This window comes from Myotis nattereri, assembly GCF_964212035.1.
Source record: "Myotis nattereri genome assembly, chromosome: 2".
Classification (NCBI taxonomy): Eukaryota; Metazoa; Chordata; class Mammalia; order Chiroptera; family Vespertilionidae; genus Myotis; species Myotis nattereri.
In genome coordinates, this window is record NC_138076.1 from 96,233,072 (window position 1) to 96,257,636 (window position 24,565).

Consider the following 24,565-nt stretch of genomic DNA (forward strand, 5'->3'; position numbering starts at 1 on the left):
CGAGCCAGCTGAATATAATCTTTGTTCCTTGGATGTTTTAGTAGAATTCAGCCGTTTTAGATTTAATAGGAATCTTAGTCTTATGCCTTTTGTGATGTTTGCTGAAAGGTCCAGATATTTTAATAAATCGCCTAAGATTATATGCAAATTGACATATTTATTGCCTCTTCTTCTCAGAATCAGTTTGAGAGAGATCCCCTGAGAAAAAGCATCCCATCCTATTTTTCGTTCAACTTGAGACTGATAGTTGGAGCCTGGGAGTTGGGATTTTATCTCCAGTTTTCTTCATCTCTGACCCCTAAAATGCACATAAATAAAAAATAGATATCCAAATGAAACCAGGATCCAACCTTGAAAGTGCTCTCATTTTGAAAGTTAACATTATATTTTGCTCCCTTTTAATTCTTATTTCTCATTTATATCATAATAGCCTAATGTAAATAAGATTACTAATTTCAGGGATTCTGTTAGACTAAATAGTGTAGGAACTAGTCTACAAATTATATGAGAAATAGGCAGTTGTGTGAACAGGAGTAATTTGTATTCAATAAGGAAGTAGATAAGGGCATGTTTGGGGTTGAACAACAGTTGGGTAAGACTTCCCAACCTCTTGGGTTACACCCAGTGAACTACACGTCTTACCTGATCTCAGAACTTGCTCTCTGATCTGTGCTAGTCCCTTATTCAGTTAGAGTTGTCTCATTTCATGTGAGCACTGTCACCTTTTTACTCTGATAAAGGTTTTGCTGTTGGCATTGCTGTCTTCAGTTCTTGCCCATTCCTCCCAACCCACTCCAGGTTTAGTAATAGCAAGATGTCAGAAAAGTTAAAATATAGTTCTTCCCAATGTTAGAGGTTTATGAGTGTAAAAAATAACAAGATGGGTTATTGTGTTTCTAAAGACCCATCCATTTAAAATGTAACCACCTGATTTGGTTTGGCCTAAATCACAGCTCACCCAGGCAATTGCTATGTATTGACTTTTCTATACTTTAGATAAGGTCCAAAATAAACTAGGGTTAATATCTTTGAAGTTCATTTCAAGTTCTAATGACTATGGTAATGGCTCTAGCAGTTGGACTCTTATTTTAGAGTGTGGAACTCCCAACATGATTTTGGTAGGTGTGCCAAAGTGATTGGGGTTGTTGAGACTGGGGATTTTTTTGAGGCTACTGATGGGTGTAAATCCTGTAGTTTGCCCTTTCCTTTCTCACATGATCGTGCTTTTATTACCCATTCACCCATCTACTTACTTATCCACCAGACAATATTACCATCCTTTTTATGAAAGGAATAAGGCAGTGCTGACCTCAAAAGCTTTCATCTTAGTATAGGAGAAAGACATGTTAACCTCAAGTTTTCAAGATGCAACATACTGTACATATAGACTGATTTTTTTTTTTCTAAGAGAAAGGTAAGTTTGGTAAGCAAATGATAAATGAGATCTTTTTTGGTAACTGCTTGAGAATGGGTATTTATCCCAAATGACAAAATAGTCTGTGTAGTTTGGAACTTGAGTAATTTCTTTTGTATGAAGGCTTTGGGTAGGTTGTAAATAAGAGGCAGAGTTGTAAATAGTCTCAGGATTTGTGTTGCAGGCTAAGAATAGCGAGTTAAAAAAGGCATTGTAAGTATGTGTAATTGAAGAAGGACTCATGGTCTTTTCAACCATACTCATATGTATGTAACAATTACTTTCAGTAGTATCCTCACCAGATCTTAAAGATAATGTTGCAAGCAGTGGGTTTCTTTACTGAAATGTAATTATTTTTTAAATATTACAAGTAAATATAAAGATGGGCAGTAGATTACTGTATTATGAAATATTGTTTTTGGTGTATATCTTGATTAGGAATTAATTCAGAACGCAGAAGATGCTGGTGCCACAGAAGTAAAATTTTTGTATGATGAAACTCAATATGGAACAGAGACTCTTTGGTCAAAAGATATGGCACAATATCAGGGTAAGAATCAATATTTAGGAGTAGGTTTTATGTACTAACAGGTGCTTTTTATTGATTTATAATACTCTGTTTAATGAACAGTCTAATTACCACTCATACTTCACTTCTTGGTATATTTCATTCCACTTCAGATGGTTTTCTCTGCTTTTGGTGGGCAGGTATCTCTGCTAGTTGGTATTTTTAGAGAACAAAGAAAAAAATCTCAACACAAAGTAACAAGCAGTGTAAATTCAGTTGGCCCTTGAACAATACAGGCTTAAACTGTGCAGGTCTACTTATATGCAGATTCTTTTTAATAAATATACAGTTTTCCCTCTGTGTCCCTGAGTTTCACATCCTTAGGTTCAAGCAATTGTGGATTAAAAATAGTAATTTTGATCCACAGGTGGGAATATACGAATGCAGAGGACCTACTGGATACATTGTTCTATGCCATTTTATGTAAGGGACTTGGGCATCTTTTTTGTTGTCTGTGGGGAGTCTTGGAACCAGTCCCCTGTGGATACTGAGGGACCATTGAAGTTTTGGGGGAGTCAAAAGTAAAACACAGATTTTCAACTGGGTGCATTGGCGCCTCTAATCCTCACCTTATTCAAGGGTCAACTGTACATAAGCCTCTTGTTCTATTTAGTCACTTCTGAGTATCTTACATCGTTAGCAACACAAAAAGATACCTTTTCCATATATATAACACTTCTCTACATTTGGAAAGAAGTGGATTCTGCTTTTAGAATACCCTTGAAATGTTTTGAAGTGGGTTGGAAAGAAATTTTGAAGGAGATAAGAGAATAAGGAAAGCGAAAGACAATAAGACAGTGATGGCGAACCTATGACACACGTGTCAGAGGTGACATGCGAACTCATTTTTTTGGTTGATTTTTCTTTGTTAAATGGCATTTAAATATATAAAATAAATATCAAAAATATAAATCTTTGTTTTACTATGGTTGCAAATATCAAAAAATTTCTATATGTGACACGGCACCAGAGTTAAGTTAGGGTTTTCAAAATGCTGGCACGCCGAGCTCAAAAGGTTTGCCATCACTGCAATAAGAAAACCATAACCAATAGATTCCTGATACCTCAGTTACACTCTTTGAAGTGTTGTTTTTTTAAAAAATCATGATTTTCAGTGCAGCTATGAAGTCAATAGGATGATTGCAAATGACTGTATATTACATAGAAAGTTATTGAGAAAAAGGAGGATCAATTCAGACTTTTTCCTGAACATATTTTTAAAGAGATGTAAGTCATATATTTTTTAAAAATATGTTTTATGGTTCAGGAGGGTAATCAGCATTATTGTTAAATATTTAAACATTAAACATTTAGTACTTCTTATACCTAATAGATTTATTCTTAGGCCAAATTTGTGATATGAGAGCTGCATCTTTTTATTCTATAAAGAGATGTGGTGAGACATAATACATCAGTCCTAACTCCTGGGACATTTGTGATCTTGGGCATGTCACCTCACCTCCATTGCTCATGAGAGGATTGAGCCAGTAAGATTTCCTGGTTCTAAGATCCCATGGTTTAATGTAACCATTGTTAAAAAAAATACCGACTGTGGTTATGAGGGGCATTTGCTTAAGTCCCGATACTATACAGTGGGGGCACTGGTATGTAGAGTGGAAGCTCTGATCCTCATATTTACTCAAGGTGATTAAGCAGATTACTGGGCCTCACTTAATTTAAGTCTGCTTGCCTATACGATGGTAATAAGAACAAACTTTACCACCAGTTATTTTGAGGATTAAATCAGATCATTTATGTGATAATGTTTTAGGTCTGCTGTCATACTTACACTAGTGTGTACTAGAGAACCATAAATGAAAGAGTGAAGAGATTGTAGGAATATTTTGTTGTAAAATGTTACCTAAATTGTATGATTTTTTTTTTTTTTTTTTACTTCTAGCCTTGACTTTCATTTAAAAATATTTGAAACAAGGTTACTTAACTGAGTTGGTGTATAAGTATACTTGGAGATAGGCTATTTATTTATTTAGTTTAATCCTCACCTGAGGATATCTATATGTTTCGAGAGAGGAAGGAAGAGAAAGAGAAGCATTGATATAAGAGAGAAACATCGATTGGTTGCCTCCTATATGTGCCCCAACTGGAGATTGAACCTGCAGTCTAGGTATGTGCCCTGACTGGGAATTGAACCTGAAACCTTTTGGTGCATGGGATGCCATTCCAACCCACTGAGCAACCTGGCAAGGGCTAAAGATAGGCTTTAAAAGTCAAATGGGAGCTCCATTTTTAATTTTTTGAGGAAACTCCATACTGTTTTCCATAGTGGTTGCACCACTCTATATTCCCACTAGCATTGCATGAGGATTCCTTTTTCTCCACATCCTCACCAGCACTTGTCATTCATTGATTTGTTGATGACAGCTGTTCTGACAGGTGTTAGATGGTACCTCATTGCCATTTTGATTTGCATCTCTCAGATGATTAGTGACGTTGAGCATGTTTTCATATGTCTCTCGGCCTTCTGTAGGTCCTCTTTCAAAAAGTGTCTATTTGAGTTCTTTGCCCATTTTTTGATTGGATTGTATATCTTCCTTTTGTTAAGTTATATGAGTTCCCTGTAAATTTTGGAGATTAAACCGTTGTCAGAGATAACACTGGCAAATATGTTCTCCCATGCAGTGGGCTTTCTTATTGTTTTGTTGCTGGTTTCTTTCGCTGTGCAGAAGCTTTTTATTTTGATGTAGTCACATTTGTTTATTTTCTCATTAGGAGCTGTATCAGTAAAGATATTGCTACGACATATGTCTGATATTTTGCTGCCTATGGATTCTTCTAAGATTTTTATAGTTTCCTGTCTTAAGTCCTTTATCTATTTTGAGTTTATTTTTGTGTATGGTGTAAGTTGGTGGTCTAGTATCATGTTTTTCATGTATCTGTCCAATTTTCCCAACACCATTTATTGAAGAGACTATCCTGACTCCATTGTATGCTCTTGACTCCTTTGTCAAATATTAATTGAATGTAATGGCTTGAGTCAACTTCTGGGTTCTCTGTTCTGTTCCATTGGTCTCTGTGTTTGTTCTGTGCTAGCATCAGGCTGTTTTGAGAACAGTGGCTTTGTGATATAGCATAATATCTGGTATTCTGATCCCTCCAACTTTGTTCTTTTTTCTCAGGATTGCTGAAGCTATTCGGGGACTTTTTTTATTCCAGATGAATTTTTGGAAAGTTTGTTCTAAGTCTGTGAAATATTCTGTTGGTATTTTAATGGGGATTGCATTGAATCTATAGATTGCTTTGGGTAGTATGATGTTGATTCTACCAATCCATGAACACGGTATATTCTTCCATTTGTTTATGTCTTCCTCTATCTCTTTTTTCAACATCTTGTAGTTTTCCGAGTATAGGGCTTTTACCTCCTTAGTTAAGTATATTTCTAGGTATCTTAATTTTTTGTTGCAGTGATAAATGGGATTTTTTTTTTTTAGTTTCTCTTTCTGTGAGTTCGTTATTGGTATATAAAAAAGGCATAGATTTCTGGGTGTTAATTTTGTATCCTGCTGCATTGCCAAATTCATTTATTAAGTCTAGTAGTTTTTGGATGGAGTCTTTACGGTTTTCTATGTCACCTGCAAATAATAACAGTTTTACTCCTTCTTTTCCAATTTGGATGCCTTTTATTTCTTCTTCTTGTCTGATTGCTATGGTTAGCACTTCCAGTACTATGCCAAACAGGAGTGGTGAAAGTAGACATCCCTGTCTTGTTCCTGTTCTTAGGGGAAATGGTTTTAGTTTTTTCCCATTGAGGACGATGTTGGCTGTAGGTTTGTCATATATTGCTTTTATTATGTTGAGGTATGACCCTTCTATTCCCACTTTGCTGAGAGTTTTTATCAAAAATGGGTGTTGGATTTCGTTGAATGCTTTTTCTGCATCTATCAATATGATCATGTGATTTTTGCCTTATAATTTGTTTATGTGATGTATCATGTTTATTGATTTGCAAATATTGTACCAGCCTTCCATTCCTGGAATAAATCCCACTTGGTCATGGTGTGTGATCTTTCTAATGCTGGATCTGATTTGGTAGAATTCTGTTGAGGATTTTAGCATCTATATTCATCAGGGATATTGGCCTGTAATTCTCTTTCTTTGTAGTGCCTTTATCTGGTTTTGGAATTAGGATAATGGTGGCCTCATAAAGAGTTTGGAAGTATTCCTTCCTCTTGGATTTTCTGAAATAGTTTGAGGAGTATAGGTGTTAGTTCTTCTTTGAATGTTTGGTAAAACTCCCCTGTGAAGTCATTTGGATCTGGGCTTTTGTTTGGTGCGAGTTTTTTTTATTACTGCTTCTATTTCATCAGTTGTTATTAGCCTATTCAAGTTTTTTGATTCTTCCTGATTCAGTTTTGGGAGTTTGTATTTTTCTAGGAATTTATCTATTTCATCCACATTGTCCAGCTTGTTGGCATATAGTTGTTCATAGTATTTTCTTACAATCCTTTGTATTTCCGTGGTGTCAGTGGTTACTCCTCCACTTTCATTTCTGATTTTATTTATTTGGGTCCTCTTTGTTTCTTGATGAGTCCAGTTAATGGTTTATCAATTTTGTTTATCCTTTCAAAGAACCAGCTATTGGTTTCATTGATTTTTTGTATTGTTTTTTTTTTTTTTTTTTTTTTTAGTCTCTATGTTATTTATTTCTCCTTTAATTTGTATTATTTCCTTCCACTTACTCTGGGCTTTTCTTGTTCTCTTTCTAGTTCTTTAAGTTGTAGGATTAAGTAGTTTATTGCTGATTTTTCTTGGTTTTTTTTAGGTATGCCTTTAGTGCTATGGACTTCCCTCTCAGGACTCCTTTTGCTGTGTCCCAGAGATTTTGGATTGTTGTGTGTTCATTTTCATTTGTTTCCAGGAAGTTTTTGATTTCTTTCTTGATCTTGTTGGTAACCCATTCATTGTTTAGTAACATGCTATTTAGGTTTCATGTGTTTGAATGTTTTTGGGTGTTTTTATTGTAGTTGATTTCTAATTTCATTCCACTTTGATCTGAGAAGATCCTTGATATGATTTCAGTCTTCTTGAACTTGTAGAGACTTGTTTTGTGTCCTAACGTGTGGTCTTTGTGACCCATGTGCACTTGAGAAGAATGTATATTCTGCTGCGTTGGGGTGAATGTTCTACAAATTTCTTTTAAAGCCATCTGATCCAGTGTGTCCTTTAGAGTCTCTGTTTCCTTGTTAAGTTTTTGTCTGGAAGACCTATCCTGTGAAGTCAGAGGGGTGTTAAAGTACCCTACTATGACTGTACTGTTATTGATCTCTCTGTTAAAGTCCTCTAGAAGTTGTTTTATATATTTAGGTGCTCCGATGTTGGGTTAGATCCTCTTGTTGAATTGATCCCTTTAATATTATATAGTGACCTTTGTTGTCTCTTATTATGACCTTCATTTTAAAGTCTATATTATCAGATATGAGTATTGCTACTCCATCTTATTTTTCTTTTCCATTTGCACGGGAAATTTTTTTCCATCCCTTCACTCTCATCCTGTGTGTGTCTTTTGTTTTGAGGTGGGTCTCTTATAGACAGCTTATAGTTGGGTCATGTTTTTGTATCCATTCTGCTACCCTACGCCTTTTGATTGGAGCATTTAATCCACTTACATTAGGGTTATTATTGATAGGTACTGATTTATTGCCATTATATTTCTGTATGGCTAGGTTTCTCTCTGTTTCTTCTGCTCATTACAGAATTCCTGGTGGTGATGTACTCCTTTAGCCTTTGTTTTTGTCTGGGAAGCTCTTTATTTGACCGTCTATTTTGAATGAAAGCCTTGCTGGATATAGTAATCTTGGTCTCAGATCCTTGATTTCCATTACCTTGAGTACTTTGTGCCATTCCCTTCTGGCCTGTAGAGTTTCTGATGAGAAATCAGGTGTCAGCCTTATGGGAACTCCTTTGTGGGTAACAGTTTTCTTTTCTCTTGCTGCCTTTAAGATTCTCTCTTTGTCTTTAATTTTTGCCATTTTAATTATGATGTGTCTGGGCGTGGGCCTGTTTGGGTTCTTGTTTGAGGTTCTCTGTACCTCCTTAACTTGTGTGAGTTTTTCCTTAACCAGGTTAGGGAAGTTTTCTGCCATTATTTCTTCAAACACCTTCTCTATGCCTTTCTCCCTTTCCGCCTCTTCTGGCACACCTGCTATTCTAATATTGTTACATTTCCGTTGTCCCACAGCTCCCTTAAGCTGTCATCCTATTTTTTAATTGTTTTTTCTTTCTGGTTTCCTGATTGATAGTTTCAACTCTGTCTTCTAATTCACTGATTTGATTCTCAGCTTCCCCTAATCTGCTGTGTTTCCCTTCCAATGTGTTCTTTATTTGTGTTATGTCATTTATCTCAGACTGTTCTTTTTTCATAGTTACTATATCTTTTTTCATGCTGTTGAGCATTTTTACCATCATTACTCTGAACTCTGATTTAGATAAATTTCATATCTCTGCTTCATTTATATCTTCTTCTGGAGAATTCTCTAGTTCTTTCATTTGGGGGTTGTTTTTTTGTCTCCTCATTTTGGCTTTCTGTTTTGGGTTTGTTACTGTGTATTAGGTAGATCCTCTATACCTCTCAATCTCTAGTGTGGGACAGTGTTAAAGGCTGTTTCTGACTAATTAGATCAGGCTTAGACTCAAAGCCCCCAGAGACTGCTGCTGCCTACAGACTAATAGGATTCTGACCTGAATTGCCCCCCAGGCAATCATCCTCAGGTGTGGCAAGAGTTTTTTTAAACAGGGTAGAGTAGTTGCTACTGCCTGGAGGCTAATTGTTATTTTTAATCTCTTAAGTGGTTCCAATAGGGTGTGTTGACTGTCTTCCCCTGAGGCAAGGCAAATGTCTGTGTGGGAAAGATGTCCTCCATTGCATGAGGGAGTGATCTCGGGGATGGAGGCAGAGATTCAGTGACTCAAGTAGATTGGAGCAAAGGCAAAATATACAGCTTCTCTCTTCATTCCAGGATCAGAATTATACCTTGATTAAAAACCTTAAACAATATCTAGATTATACCTGCTAGATGCAGAAACCAGTTAAGAAGTCTACCTGCCTCTTACCCAGGTCTCTGCTCACTGAAGTGGGCTTGTTTATATGCACTGCCTGGTTATGATGCTGATAAGCCAGGGTGTGGGAAGGGCTCTGACAACCAGCAGATAGGACACTTCTACTTACAGGGTGTTTTTCACCTGTTCCTTCTTTCTAGAGTTGCACTGATGTGTAGGATAGGGAGTAGTTTTGACACTCCAAAAAACCGTGGAGAGGGGGTATGTGAGGAGGAAATTCTTTATCATAGGAACTACTTTTTTATTTGAAAAAAAACAAGCATCTGTTATTTTATAATTTACCAAGTGTTTTATAAAAGTAGTCAGGCAGCAAAGGGTCTGCTGCCCAGTTTTCTAGTTTACAGCAGGAAGGAAGGGGTGGGTCTTCCTTCAGGCTGGCCGCTGTGCTTCGTGGCTGGATTTCTAATTCCCTTCCGTGGACCTCATAGTTATGCTATTTTTTTCTAGATTCAAGAGGTTCATTTTCAGCCCTGGTGTTCAGTGTTGTGAGTTTTTGTGGTTGGTCCTTGTTTCTTTGTCATCTTAGGTATTTTTAATGGGCATTTGGAACAGGCAGAACTAGGCACTGCTTGCTAGATGCCATTTTTAAACCAGCTGGAATTAGCTGTTGCATTTATTTTATCAATATTCCTATAATGTTTGTTTTGTTAATGATAAAGACTAACATTATCATATACAGTAGGTCCTCGGGTTACGTCAGAGATCCGTTCCTACGGCGCGACGTAATGCGATTTTCGCCGTAAGCTGGAACCTACCTACATAAGCACCTACGTCACTCACATGGAGCACATACACAGCAGCAATGAAGTGAAACAGTAAAAAAAAATTTAAAAGAAAGATAACAATTCCTGACCTTTACTTGTGGTAAATAAATAATAAAAAACCTAAAGCACATATGTACATATGTCAAAATGACAGAACTTTTTTTTTTTTAATATAAATAAATGGGAGATGGCAACGTAACCACAAAACAACGTATGTCGAGTCCAATGTAACCCAAGGACTGTCTGTACTACTAATAATTATAACAGTAATAACATCTGACTCTTTTATGTCTTAATGCTGCGTATTGTGCTGAGTCCCTCATCTGTTTTTTCTCATTTGATCCTCAGCACTTTGTGGGCAGATACTGTTCTCATCCTTATTTTACATATGAGGAAACTGAGCCTTAATGGCTTTAATTTTGCCTAAAGTGATAACATAGACTAGGTCTGATATTCAAACTTACCTGGCTCTAGAATCCACTTTAACCACTGTGTTCTTTCTTTGTCCTTCTCAAAAAAACCTCAGCAGTCTTGGCTATTTTCATATTCCTACTTTGACTATTTTACAAATAGCAGTCACATCATTTTTGTAAAACAACTATGTTTGGCCCACATCCACATATGTGTGCTTGACTTTATAATCACATGAGAAGAGCTTCTGGGATGCTGGGATGTTCTCTATACTTAATTTGGATGGATGTTATACAGCTTTACTCACTTGGTAAGAATACATCAATCTGTACACTTAAAACTTGGTACTTTAGCCGAAACCGGTTTGGCTCAGTGGATAGAGTGTCGGCCTGCGGACTGAAAGGTCCCAGGTTCGATTCCGGTCAAGGGCATGTACCTGGGTTGCGGGCACATCCCCAGTGGGAGATGTGCAGGAGGCAGCTGATCGATGTTTCTCTCTCATCGATGTTTCTAACTTTCTATCTCTCTCCCTTCCTCTCTGTGAAAAATCAATAAAATATATTAAAAAAAAAAACAAAAAAAAACTTGGTACTTTATTGTATGTACAGGGTCAGGCAAAAGTAGGTTTATAGTTTGTATAGAAAATAATACAGTAGTTAATAATAATATAAGAATTAACTCTGTGTTTCGCATACTCACAATTGTAAACCTACTTTTCCCGCCCAATGTATGTTATACTTCAGTAATATTTTCAAAGAAAAATGTTCATTAAAGTATGATGAGTTACTATAGTTGAATATATACAAAGAATATTAGAGATTCTGAAGATAAATCTCAAAAAGTAGAGTTCTAAAAATATTTTGTGTAGAATTATAATTACAACTTTTTAAAGGAACTACTTTAGAGACAGGATGATATTCTCCTGATGTGCTTACTTAAAAATGTCTCACTTTAATGACTTTTTAAATTATATAAGTAGTGCCTCATATAGAAAAATACAGAAGCTGCCAAAAACAAATACTTACAAGGTGATTATTGTATTATTGTTCACTTTTTGAAATAATCTATATATATAAAAGCCTAAGCTACCGAATGACTGAGGGACTGGTTGACCGGTCACTATGACATGCACTGACCACCAGGGGGCAGACGCTCAACGCAGGAGCTTCCCCCTGGTGGTCCGTGCGCTCCCACAGTGGGAGCACCGTCCAGCTAACTGACCAGTCCCGGCGGCTCACCAGCCTGGCGGCAGCCACTCCCTGCTTTAGTAGTCCTGTAGGTCCAATCTCTGGAGAATGGGCCAGGCACCAATGGACTGGTGCCACCAGCATGATCCCAACAGTGCCACTGGCCTCCTGGAAGTCGGCCTCGGGCACCATGGCCACTTCCCCTCAGTAGACGCTCTGCAAGGAAGAAACGATATAAAAGCGGCTGCCAGGTGGCTCCTGACAACTGGCACAAACATCAGCGGGAAAGATCTGGATCCCGAACTGGCAAAGGCATCCTACCACCCACCCAGAGGGCTGATCGCATCCTGGGACAGGCACCAGACACAGGGCTCACAGCTGGCAAGTGCCGCTATGGCGACGCAAGCCTCTCCCTATTGGGACTGACCAGGCGCAAGCCCATGGCAGGCACAACGGGACCTGGATGAGCGGGAGTGGCAGGCAGGAGTGGTAAGCGGCATTGGACTGCCAGTTTCGGCCCGATCCCTGCAGGCCACCCCGAGGGACCCTACCTGTGCACGAATTTGCGCACTGGGCCTCTAGTATAATAATAAGGTTTCTTCAGATAGAAAGTCTCCTTAGTATATTTACAAATAATCTCATTTGCAAAAAAAATTAATATGCTGTTGAGAAACATATTTTACAAAGTGATTAATTTCCTTATTTTCCCTGTATTTTGATTGTTTAAATACCATAACACCCTTAATTTTCCCTTTAAAAATATTTTTATTGATTTCAGCGAAGAAGAGAGAGGGAGAGAGAGATAGAAACATCAATGATGAGAGAGAATCATCGATAGGCTGCCTGCCTCCTGCACACCCGACACTGGCGATCAAGCCCACAACCTGGGCATATGCCCTGACTGGGAATTGAACCATAACTTCCTGGTTCATAGGTTGATGCTCAACCACTGAGCCATGCCAGCTGGGCTAATTTTTCCTTTTTGAATTTTTGGCCAATAGTGCTATATTCCTTCTGCTGGTAATTTTTACCATTAATTTGTTCTTTATTTTTATTCTGAAAACAGTTGACATTATAATACAGAATTCAGTCATTCTATTCACTTCTTTTCATCTTCTCATCAAATAAGCAACTTCATGTGGAGGAAGTTCTTAAAAGAGCTGAATACCTTAGTGTGCTTTCTGAATATGTGCATGTGCATTTTAACATTCAGGGTCAGCTCTCTATGTATACAACAATGCAGTTTTCACCCCAGAGGACTGGCATGGTATTCAAGAAATAGCAAGAAGCAGGAAGAAGGATGACCCTTTGAAGGTTGGAAGATTTGGAATTGGCTTCAATTCTGTCTATCACATAACAGGTATAGTATTTGGTTTCAGTCTTGATATTGAAAATTAGTTTAACCTGTAGTTTGTCATTTATTTGGTTAACTTCAGAGATGCTGTTTTAAAAGGTATTTTTTTCCAATTTTATTTTGGTCAGTGGCAAAAAGTGTATCAATGAAATATCTGTGTTTTGAGTTTCCAGAAGTTACCATGGTAACTATATCAAAGCTTCATCATATGATGCTAAAAGTTAATGTCATCATAATACAGTGTAATATATTCAGTCATTTTATATAGGGTTTGAAATGTAGCTCTTGAAATGTTCACACAAAATTGTTACTCTGAGATATTTTACACTGGAAATGTTTGAGTCAGGCAGACCAATTCTCACATATTCTTATACATATTTTTAAATACCAGGAGGTTAAGGAAGAAAATGTAATATTTAATGCAGGGGTCCTCAAACTACGGCCCACGGGCCACATTCAAATACAAATATTGTATTTGTTCCCGTTTTGATTTTTTTTCTTCAAAATAAGATATGTGCAGTGTGCATAGGAATTTTTTCATAGTTTTTTTTTAAACTATAGTCCGGCCCTCCAACGGTCTGAGGGACAGTGAACTGGCCCCCTGTTTAAAAAGTTTGAGGACCCCTGATTTAATGGTATCAAATAACAGACAGAGTAAAGATCTTTGAGGTGAATCTGGTTTCTCTACATTTTTCTCATAAAAATTTTGCTCTTAAACCTGTGAGTATTTTAAAGATTACTTTGAAATCATGTTTTGAATCTAGAAAGTATATGAGGTTTCTGGTTCATAGTTACAATAGGAAATACATGAAACTTAGGATAGACATCCCTAAGAGTATATAGCTATTCTTCCAGAATCAAAGCTCTCAGTATTTACTACAGTTTGTAATAATAATAAAAAATTATGGAATTGGCCCTCATTACGGTTTAGTTTCAAATTGTTTTTGCATTTTGAACTTGCAGGAGGAAAGATTGAGTTGGCAGAGCTATAACTATAGCTAGGGTGATGCTATACTTTATCATCCAAACTGGAACACTCATGAGAGTGTATTATTCTCAACTGGCCTAAACTGGAACGGCCCCAGATGAGTGGGACATAGGGTCACCCTCACTATAGCCCAATTTTAGTAAGCCTATATATATATATTTTAAAATATATTTTATTGATTTTTTACAGAGAGGAAGGGAGAGGGATAGAGAGTTAGAAACATCGATCAGAGAGAAAATCGATCAGCTGCCTCCTGCACACCTCCTACTGGGGATGTGCCTGCAACCAAGGTACATGCCCTTGACCGGAATCGAACCTGGGACCTTTCAGTCCACAGGCCGATACTCTATACACTGAGCCAAACCGGTTAGGGCCTATATTTTTGTATTGAATTTACATTATTATATATTGTATAATATTCTATTAAGTCATATTACTTATGTAATACAATTATATTCATAAATTACAATTTTATGTTACTGTTATACATGAATATTAATGTTCATGTGTTAAACTATTTGAATATTACCCCTCAGATCAGTTTTTAATTATGGGGCACATATGTGAATGGCATAAGTGTGGAGACTATTGTACAAGAATGAATTGTTTAGTCAGAGTCTGGCAGACTGCCAGTACCTGCATCTCCCTCTGGATTTGTTCCCCATTTGAGAATGATCACATTTATGTGCAGTAGTATTAACTGTAGTGCTGTTCTCTAATCTGAGGATTTGTGAAGGTCATAGGTCATGCTGTACAATTGTCAGATGTCTCCCTGGCATAATTTTAATAATAGGAGTGTGTACACAGTCTATGGACAAGGGTGTCACAGACCACACTTTTGACCGATTTAAATCGCAGCTAGGTTTGTGGATGTAACATTTCTGGCTTTAAATACATGAGAGCTTAGGAGTTGGTGGTTGTGACAACTGAGCCTGCAGTTGATGACAAAAAATATTAAAGGTGGACTTCATTGGAGTTGCATCATGCATGAAGGTTAGGTGCTGTAGTCAGCATGGGAGGCAAAACATCCAGATTTCCCTCGGGAAGTCCTTAAAGGTACCATATTGAAGGATTTCTCACGATACAGCAGTTCTGACATGTCTAATTTTTCTGCCAGGGTTAAATATCACTTTGCCTTTGGTTAAAGAACAGGTGAAGCAATTTATATCAACTTAGCAGTAATGCTATACAAAAAATGTGTCTGGAGTGTAGATATCGAATGACTCTTTACACATTTTAATTGTTCTTTAATAAGTGTTGCGAGATATATCTTAGGTTTTCATAATAATGTATAATCTTTATGCTGGTACTTACTGAGTCAAGAGAGAAATCATTATTCATGTTCAAAAAATTATATTTTTGTGCTAAATTTAGTTTTTTTCTTTAGATAAATCTGTTTTGGAGTCACTTTATGGCTTATGCTTTTTCATGTGTAATATTTTTATTTTTTAATTTGAAAACTTAGTTAAATTTTATTTTATTGTTTAAAGTATTACAAATAGTAGTACATATGTCTCCTTTTTTCCCCCATTGACTTCCCCCCGGCCTCCCTTACCCCTTCCCCCCCCCCACCCCCACATGCCCTCCTCCCCCCCCCACCCCCCAGTGTCTTGCGTCCATTGGTTATGCTTATTTGCATGCACACAAGTCCTTTGGTTGATCTCTTACTCCCCGCCCCCCCCCCCTTCCCGCTGTAGCTTGACAGTCTGTCTGATGCTTCTTTGCCTCTGTATCTATTTTTGTTCATCAGTTTATAATGTTCCTTATATTCCACAAAGAAGTGAGATCATGTGGTATTTATCTTTCACTGATTGGCTTATTTCACTTAGCATAATGCTCTCCAGTTCCATCCATGCAGTTGCAAATGGTATAATATTTTTATAGTAATTATGCATTGTAAGTGTAATTATAACTGTCCATTAAACTTCAGAGTTGATCATGACTGCTTAATTTTATTTTTTATTTATTTATTTTATTTTTTTTACAGATGTTCCTTGTATTTTTAGTGGTGACCAGATTGGGATGTTGGATCCTCATCAAACACTTTTTGGTCCGCACGAATCAGGTCAATGTTGGAATCTCAAAGATGATAGCGAAGAAATTAGTGAACTTTCAGACCAGTTTGCACCATTTATTGGCATTTTTGGAAGCTCCAAGGAAACATTTATAAACGGCCATTTTCCAGGAACATTTTTCCGTTTTCCTCTTCGCCTACAACCTTCTCAGCTTAGTAATAACCTCTACAATAAGCAAAAGGTTCTTGAGTTGTTTGAATCTTTTAGGGCAGATGCAGACACAGTGCTGCTGTTTCTAAAAAGTGTGCAGGATGTCTCCTTACATGTCCGAGAGGCTGATGGAACAGAGAAACTAGTGTTTAAAGTGACTGCTAGTGAGAATAAGGCCCTGAAACAGGAACGGCCAAATTCTGTCAAGATTCTGGAAACTGCTATAAGTAACTATTGTAAAAAGATTCCAAGCAATAGCATAACCTGTGTAACATATCATATAAATATAGTTTTAGAAGACGAGAGTACGAAGGACACACAAAAGACATCTTGGTTGGTGTGTAACAGTGTGGGTGGGCGAGGAATGAGTAGTAAACTTGATTCTTTAGCTGATGAATTGAAATTCGTCCCAACCATTGGAATAGCTATGTCTTTATCAAACAGAGATGATGAAGAAAAAGGAGCAACATCTGATTTCTCAGGAAAAGCATTTTGTTTTCTTCCCTTGCCTCCTGGCGAGGAGAGTAAGACGGGCCTTCCAGTTCACATCAGTGGGTTCTTTGGCCTGACTGACAATCGCAGAAGCATAAAATGGAGAGAGTTGGACCAGTGGAGAGATCCAGCAGCCTTATGGAATGAATTTCTGATCAAGAATGTTGTCCCTAAAGCCTATGCTACTCTGATCTTAGATTCTATAAAACGCCTGGAGTCAAAGAAGAGCTCTGGTTTGCCCTTGTCAGTTGACATAATCTATAAGCTTTGGCCTGATGTGAACAAAGTCAAGGTGCACTGGCAACCGGTATTAGAGCCTCTATTCAGCGAGCTGTTCCAGAATGCAGTTATTTATTCTATTAGCAATCACTGGGTCAAGTTGGAGCAGGCTTACTTCTCAGAACTTGATGAAAGTTTGGAACACACAAAGACTGTGCTCAACTACCTCCATAGCTCAGGAAAGCAGATTGTCAAGGTACCAGCGAATCTGGCTGCAGCCGTGCAGCTCACTGTCTCCAGTGAGAAACCTATGCGGAAGGTGACACCTGCGTGGGTGCGGCAGGTGCTGAGGAAGTCTGTACACCTGGGTAGTGCTGAAGAAAAGCTTCACCTCTTAGAATTCGTGCTGTCTGACCAAGCTTATAGTGAACTGCTTGGGTTGGAGCTGCTACCTTTACAAAATGGAAATTTTATTCCCTTCTCCTCATCTGTATCAGATCAAGATGTTATTTATATTACCTCAGAAGACTATCCAAGGTATAGACCACACTTTTAAAAATATGGATTTACTCTTACAGACTCCTGCCTCTGCCCACATTTACAGTCCTTTATTATGAAATTCATCAATTATTGATGTAGATTTTTATAGTAAGGAAGACTTTTGCAGAAATATAATACTTTTAAAATATGAATGGATACATTTTTACATCCTAAAGTGAAAATATTCACGTTTATCAGTTAAGTTATCCGAGCCCTGGCCAGGTAGCTCAGTTGGTTAGAGCATCATCCCCATATGCCAAGGTTGTGTGTTTGATCCCTGGTCAGGGCACATGCAAGAATCAACCAATGAATGCATAAATAAGTGTAACAACAAATAGATGTTTTTTTCCCCCACACCTTCCTCTCTCCCTAAAATCAAGTTTAAAAAAAGTTCTCCTAGCAATTGTTTGGGTTTTTTGGAAATTTTAATAACAAAATACTGAAAACAATGGTTATTAAGTGCAAATAATAACTAAGATTTGTCAATGAATTATGAAATTTAAATGAATTAAAATACAGTTAAGTAATGCTTTATAGCTAAGGTGGTATATTGGCATTTCATAAGATAAAATTAATTTTATTCTGAAATGTTTATAGAGTATTTCTGGATATGCATGTGGTGCATGATGCCCTCATGGTTTAAAGTGAAGGCTCATTAATATTTGATCAAGAAATATTGTTGTGTGATTTGATGTGTGTGTTCATTTATATAAAATAGTACATTTAATTGGCTTGAAATTATTTAATTATTTTATTTTAGAAGTGTTAGAAGATTATAATTGCTGTGGTCCTTTCACTTTTTAGGTCGCTTTTCCCAGGCCTTGAAGGAAGATTTATTTTGGATAACTTGAAACCTCACCTTCTAGCTGCTTTAAAGGAAGCTGCTCAAACCCGAGGTATTATAGTTTAGCTTTTTAAAAATAAACCTATTTATAAAAAAATAAAGTTTTTATAAGTTTTCTATTAAGTTGAACCAATATGAAATTGCCAATAGTTTTCTGTTTTAGTCCTATAAGTCAACAATTTCATATGGTTCAACCTAATATAATTGTTATATTTTAAGATGTTTCAATACTGGTTCTGACATCTGAAATAATCCAAAGTTGTATTTAAGATTCTCCCCTGCCTGGCCGGCGTGGCTTCATGGTTTAGCATCAACCCATGAACCAGGAGGTCACAGTTCGATTTCTGGTCAGGGCACATGCCCAGGTTTCCCCAGTAGGGGATGTGCAGGAGGCAGCCGATCAATGATTCTCTCTCATCACTGATGTTCCTATCTCTCTCTCCCTCTCCCTTCCTTTCTGAAATTAATAAAAAATATACTTTTTTTTTTTAAAAAAAGAAACTCTCCTCACATTATGAGGTGTACATTGATGGAAATAATATCTTATGCCTTCACAGAACTTTACTTTCCATCCTTCCTCATTTCTTTCCTCATTTGAGCCCTTGACCTCATACCTTGTAGTGTGTGCAGTAATGAGGACAGCTGTTGTCTCAGATTGCGCAGATGAGGAGAGAAGATGGTTAAGTTCAGGGCCTTCAGCTCATGGGTACCTTGTCAGTCATGTTCTGTTGCCCATACCACTTTGTCTTACACAGTTTTGTGCAGTTGTGCTGGGTCACTTCAGGGAAATGCAGACAGATAAAATGAACTCACAACAATATCAGGAAAAGGGACTCCTTCGGCTCTAGCAAAGGATGGGTACCCTTTATTAAGAATTCTTTTTAGGAAAAGATAGAATAGTTTTTGGGGGAAATTATTATGGTTTTAAGTTTGATATTATCTTGCAACTTTTGCAAGCATCCTTTCCCTTCTAAAACTATTGCCTAAACTTTTTCTAAGTTAGATATTGTCTTGAAAATTCTGGTTTTACTTCACTGGTTAAGGTTGTAAAGCATATTATTTGTGATGTGTCTTTTATAGCATATGCTATTTTCAAAGGTAATGAAAAGTTGTAATGATTGTACAGCTTAATTCATTTAAATATAAACTAAGGAATTGGAATGGGGGAGGCAAATTAAGGATGGAGTCAAAGTGAGACTAAAGGAAAATGAATATGTAAATACTATTTACCATAAGGAATCTGTAACTATGAGGTAGTGATGGTGACATTGATGGGAATTGTCATCTTCAAGTAGCTTTTTTGGGAATCTGAATATGCATTCCTATAACCCTGCCATTGTTAGCTCCAAAGTTTTACAAATTGTTATTTTTCAAATTTGTTACTATATTCTGGTATAAAAACTTTACATTGAAATATAATATGAATACAAAAAGGTATGCATATTATAAATGTAAGCTTAATGAAATTTTGCAAACTGAAAACACCTAGATAAAAAAAACAACAAGATCGCCAACACCCAGAAACTCCTTCCATGCCTTTTTCAGTCCTGCTCACTCAGGGTAACCATGATCCTGACTTTTAATAGCACTGACTAAATTCAGTTAGTTATTTGTTCTATCTATAAAAAGAATCAAACAGTATGTACTCTTTGTGTCTGCTTCTATTACTTTAATATTTGTAACATCATCAAGGTTTTTGCATGGAGTTGTAGATCTTTTTTTATTATTGCTGTGGTATTTCATTGTCCGATGTATTACCTTCTTTTGAAGAGAATATTTTCATTAATGGCCAATAGTTCCTGAGGTGGATATGAATTTAGAATCTGCCAAAAGTTATTCAGAACTAGTCAGGTAGAAAGGGTACAATGCCAATAGAATAATACTGTGCTTTTACTCAAAGATTTTTAAATACGCTGTTGCACAGGGAATGGCAACAACTTGCTTTTCTAGCTTTAGGTGAATGGGGTACCTGTTGTTATGAGTTAAAATATATATATATTAATTTAGGTAATTTGACATCTTTACAGAGTTGAGTCTTCTCACTTTGTATGTCTTCATTTTCTCATCTAGTATGGATTCTGATTTGCTATTTTGGGATTATTTCGTTTGCAGTATATTTTGTCTCTGGCTTTTGGTTAATGTTCTTTGGACTATTACACTAGATGGGATGTCTTCACTGTTTTGTTTGTCATCCATAATGTGTGACTTGGTTCTCCCAGGAATTGTCTTCATGTTCCCTTTTTTTAAACCTTGATTTAAGTGTTAGGCTACCATTCTTATTGTTATTTAATAATCTTTTTCAGTATTTTTATTTGGCTATATGGGTGATGGGTAACTGTGTCCTGGGCATCTTCCTTCCTTGTTACAGTGGGGCCTTGACTTACGAGTGTCCCGACTAACGAGTTTTTCGAGATACGAGCCGTCTCTTGGCTGATTTTTGCTCTGAGTTGCGAGCTAAAATTCGGGTTACGAGCCAGCTTCAGATACCCCACTGCTAGTTGGCGCAGCGAACGTCACAGTGAACACCACAACATCAGCCCAGCATCACGTGTCTCACTCATTCACTTTAAGATTTGACATACGAGTAATTTGAGTTACAAGCTCTGTCACGGAACAAATTAAACTCGTAAGTCAAGGCCCCACTGTATTTTTATATCATTAGTTAAAAAAAAATTAAATTTTGTTTCAGATAAAAATTACTTTATTGCCATGAACAATTTTAATATTTGTGAGCACTATAATATAGAGGCTGATGGGGACCCCAAAAATGGCCCTGGCTTTTTTTTTTTTTTTGAGATCTGAGTTAATAAAGATACACAGAAAGGGGTCCAACAGATAGATGCAAAAATCACCTGTTCTGTGTTACTGATAATTCTGGTGTTGAAGATCGTGACTCATGTCAGGCAGTGGACTTCTATAATTCATCTCCAGAATTAAACTGGTAAGCACAGCCATCTAGTCTCAGGCAGCACTGGAATACCACAGGCTTCCTTACGGAGGAGCTGCCCTCTAGAGCAGGGGTCCTCAAACTTTTTAAACAGGGAGCCAGTTCACTGTCCCTCAGGCCGTTAGAGGGCCAGACTATAGTTTAAAAAAAAAACTATGAACAAATTCCTGTGCACACTGCACATATCTTATTTTGAAGTAAAAAAACAAAACGGGAACAAATGCAATATTTGTATTTGCATGTGGCCCGCGGGCCATAGTTTGAGGACCCATGCTCTAGAGACTTCTGAGCAGGCACAGATTCTATATACTTGTCATGCCACTTGCTGGAGTGGTGCAGAAGGAGGGATTAGTGAATGTGGGAGAGGGAAGCTAAGAGTATTATATTTATGGAGCTCCCTTCATATGGTAGGAAACATCACAAATATTTGACATTTTTTGCTGTAATGATTATGCAGTTATTTTGTTGACACAAAGCACTGTGGACTTCTTGTTTACTGATTATCAGTAAAAACTAGTCAGTTTTGAAAGTAGTGCTGCATAAAATTAAGACCTGTTTTTTCCTCTGCAATAGGTACTTCTCTAATTCTAGAGCTCAAAAAAAAATCTGTCTCATTATTTGATAGTTTTACCTTTTACTTGTATCACATTTAAAATCATAAGCTAAATATTAAGTTATTGCTGGTATTTTTACCCAGACTCTACTGTTTCTTTCCCTTTAGCAATTAAGTAAGCCTGTTTCAGTCTTTCTCATTTGGGGAAAACAAAACAAACCTTGACTTTGATTTCCTTTCTTGCATTCTGTCATAGTCCAGCTTCTAGAGCAGTGGTTCTCAACCTTGGCTGCACATTAGAATCACCTGGAAATCTTTTTAAAATCCTGATTTCTGGGCCTCATCCTCCGGAAATTCTGTTTCTTTGTTACTAATGTTGTGGCTCCACTCCATAACAAAGAAACAGAATTTCCGGAGGATGGGGCCCAGAAAACAGGATTTTAAAAAGATTCCCAGGTGATTCTAATGTGAAGCCAAGGTTGAGAACCACTGCTCTAGAAGGAGTAGTGTATGCTTATAGTCTATGTCAGTGATGGCAAACCTATGACACGCGTGTCAGAGGTGACACGCGAACTCATTTTTTTGGTTGATTTTTCTTTGTTAAATGGCATTTAAATATATAAAATAAATATAAAAAATATAAGTCTTTGTTTTACTATGGTTGCAAATATCATCAAATTTCTATATGTGACACGGCACCAGAGTTAAGTTTGGGTTTTTCAAAATGCTGACACGCCGAGCTCAAAAGGTTCGCCATCACTGGTCTATGTAGTAGTCTCCTTTTTCCATGCTTTTGCTTTCCACGGTTTCAGTTGCCTATGGTTCAGTAGCCACCTCAGTTATCAGATAGTAGACTCTCACAGTGCTGTATTCAAGTAACCCTTATTCTGCTTTATAATGGCCCAAAGCACAAGAGTAGTGATGGTGTCAAGTCAGGGCTGCCAAAGAGAGGGCATAAAATGCTTCTTTTAAGTGAAAAGGGTATGTATGCATAGGAAATTATATATATATATATATATATATATATATATATATACTAGGGGCCCAGTGCACGAAATTTGTGCACTGGGTGTGTCTGGGGGGGAGTGTCCCTCAGCCCAGCCTGCCCCCTCTCACATACTGGGACACCTCAGGCGTTGACCCCCATCACCCTCCAATCGCAGGATCGGCCCTTGCCCAGGCCTGACGCCTCCGCCAGAGGTGTCAGGCTTGGACAGGGGACCCCCATCTCCCCCCGATCACTGGCTCTGACCCCCACCCAGGCCTGAGGCCTCTGGCCCAGGAATCATGCCTGGGCAGGGGACCCCCATCTCCCTCTGATCGCTTGCTCCACCCCTCGCCCAAGCCTGACGCCTCTGACCTAGGCTTCAGGCCTGGGAAAGGGGACCATCCATATCCCTCCAATCCCTGGCTCCGCCCCCCACCCAGGCCTGATGCCTCTGGCCCAGGCATCAGGCCTGGGCAGGGGACCACCAGCCCCCCGCCCAGGCCTGATGCCTCGGCCAGAGGAGTTGACCCTCATCACCCTCCGATCACCAATCACCAGATCAGCCCCTTGACCAGGCCTGAGGCCTCCGGCAGAGGTGTCAGGCCTGGGCAGGGGACTCCCAGCTCCCCGCGATCTCCCGCTCTGCCCCTGCCCAGGCCTAACGCCTCTGGCCGAGGCATTAGGCCTGGGCAGGGGACCCCCAGCTCCCCGTGGTTGCAGGCTCCGCCCCTGCCCAGGCCTAACGCCTCTGGCTGAGGCATCCGGCTCGGGCAGCGGGGACCCGCAGCTGCAGCAGCCCCGCGATCATGGGCTCCGCTTTAGGCCCAGGCAAGGGACCCCTAGCTCCCGGGACTGCCAGCTTCAACCGTGCCCAGCTCCCATCCTGCTATCACTGGCCAGGGCGGCAAAGGCACCTGATTCTCCGATCATGGCTGGGGGGCAGGGCAAAGGCAGCCCTCAGGGCTGCCTTTGCCCTGCCCCCCAGCTCTTAGCTCCCCCCTGGGTTTCCAATCACTGTCAGTGGCAGGGGGCTGCTTCTTGCTTTCCCTTTTGCCTCCCTGCATTGTGCCTACATATGCAAGTTAGCCGCCATCTTTGTTGGCAGTTAACTGCCATCTTAGTTGGCAGTTAATTTGCATATAGCCCTGATTAGCCAATGAAAAGGGTAGCGCTGTACGCCAATTACCATTTTTCTCTTTTATTAGTATAGATAGTTCAGGACTATTCACGGTTTCAGTCATCCACTGGGGTCTTGGAATAAATTCCTACAGATAAGGGGGACTGATGCACTTCTTCATCAGACATTATCACTACAAACAAACTTTTCTATTATCATTCCAATAAAATTGCCTGGCTGAGGTCACCAAGGAATGGTTGTTGTTTTTTATTATTATATCTAATGGGATTTTTTTTTTGGTTCTTTTTTCCTGATCTCCCTGAAGCTCATCTTACTTGGTATCCTATACTTCTTTGCCTGCTTTTTAGAATTATATTATTAATTATATTCCGTTTACCCCCTAAATATGGGTTAGTTTAGAAGCTCCTTGCTCAGCTCTTTTATTTTGTTCCTCACTTTCTTTGAGTATAGTCACTGCCTCCCAGGCATCTACTATTATGCATGTATGATCACCTCCAGATCTTCTGTCACCACTCCAGTCTCAGGCCGAGTAGTGTATAGTGGTTATAAGCCTAGACTTTTTAGTCACAAAAATCTGGGCTCAAACTTGACGCCTCTATTGTGTTACTGAAAAATTACCCAAACTCTCTGAGGCTGCTTTGTCATCAATAACATGGTAATACAGTAACATCCTTCCCTAAGAGTATATCAGACACTCAAGATTCAGTTACATAAAATACAAGATTGCTTTATTAGAAGGTTAATGAAATAAGAATAGGGTTGAGTAGAAGATAGCAGGCAATCAACTTACTTATTGAATTTTATCTAATTTTCATTATCACAGCAGGGTAGGCTATTGCCAAGCTGTGTTGTAATATTT

At 38.3% G+C, this 24,565-nt stretch overlaps 1 protein-coding gene across 1 annotated transcript in view; it reads left to right on the forward strand.

The window, feature by feature from the left end:
• The window catches only part of SACS (sacsin molecular chaperone), a 92,286-nt gene that overhangs the window by 46,156 nt on the left and 21,565 nt on the right, over window positions 1-24,565 (forward strand). The window contains exons 6-9 of the mRNA XM_081083027.1: window positions 1,853-1,964; window positions 12,632-12,778; window positions 15,748-17,233; window positions 18,041-18,132. Of these exons, the coding sequence (XP_080939153.1) occupies window positions 1,853-1,964; window positions 12,632-12,778; window positions 15,748-17,233; window positions 18,041-18,132 (1,837 nt within the window). The remainder of the gene's footprint in view (window positions 1-1,852; window positions 1,965-12,631; window positions 12,779-15,747; window positions 17,234-18,040; window positions 18,133-24,565) is intronic.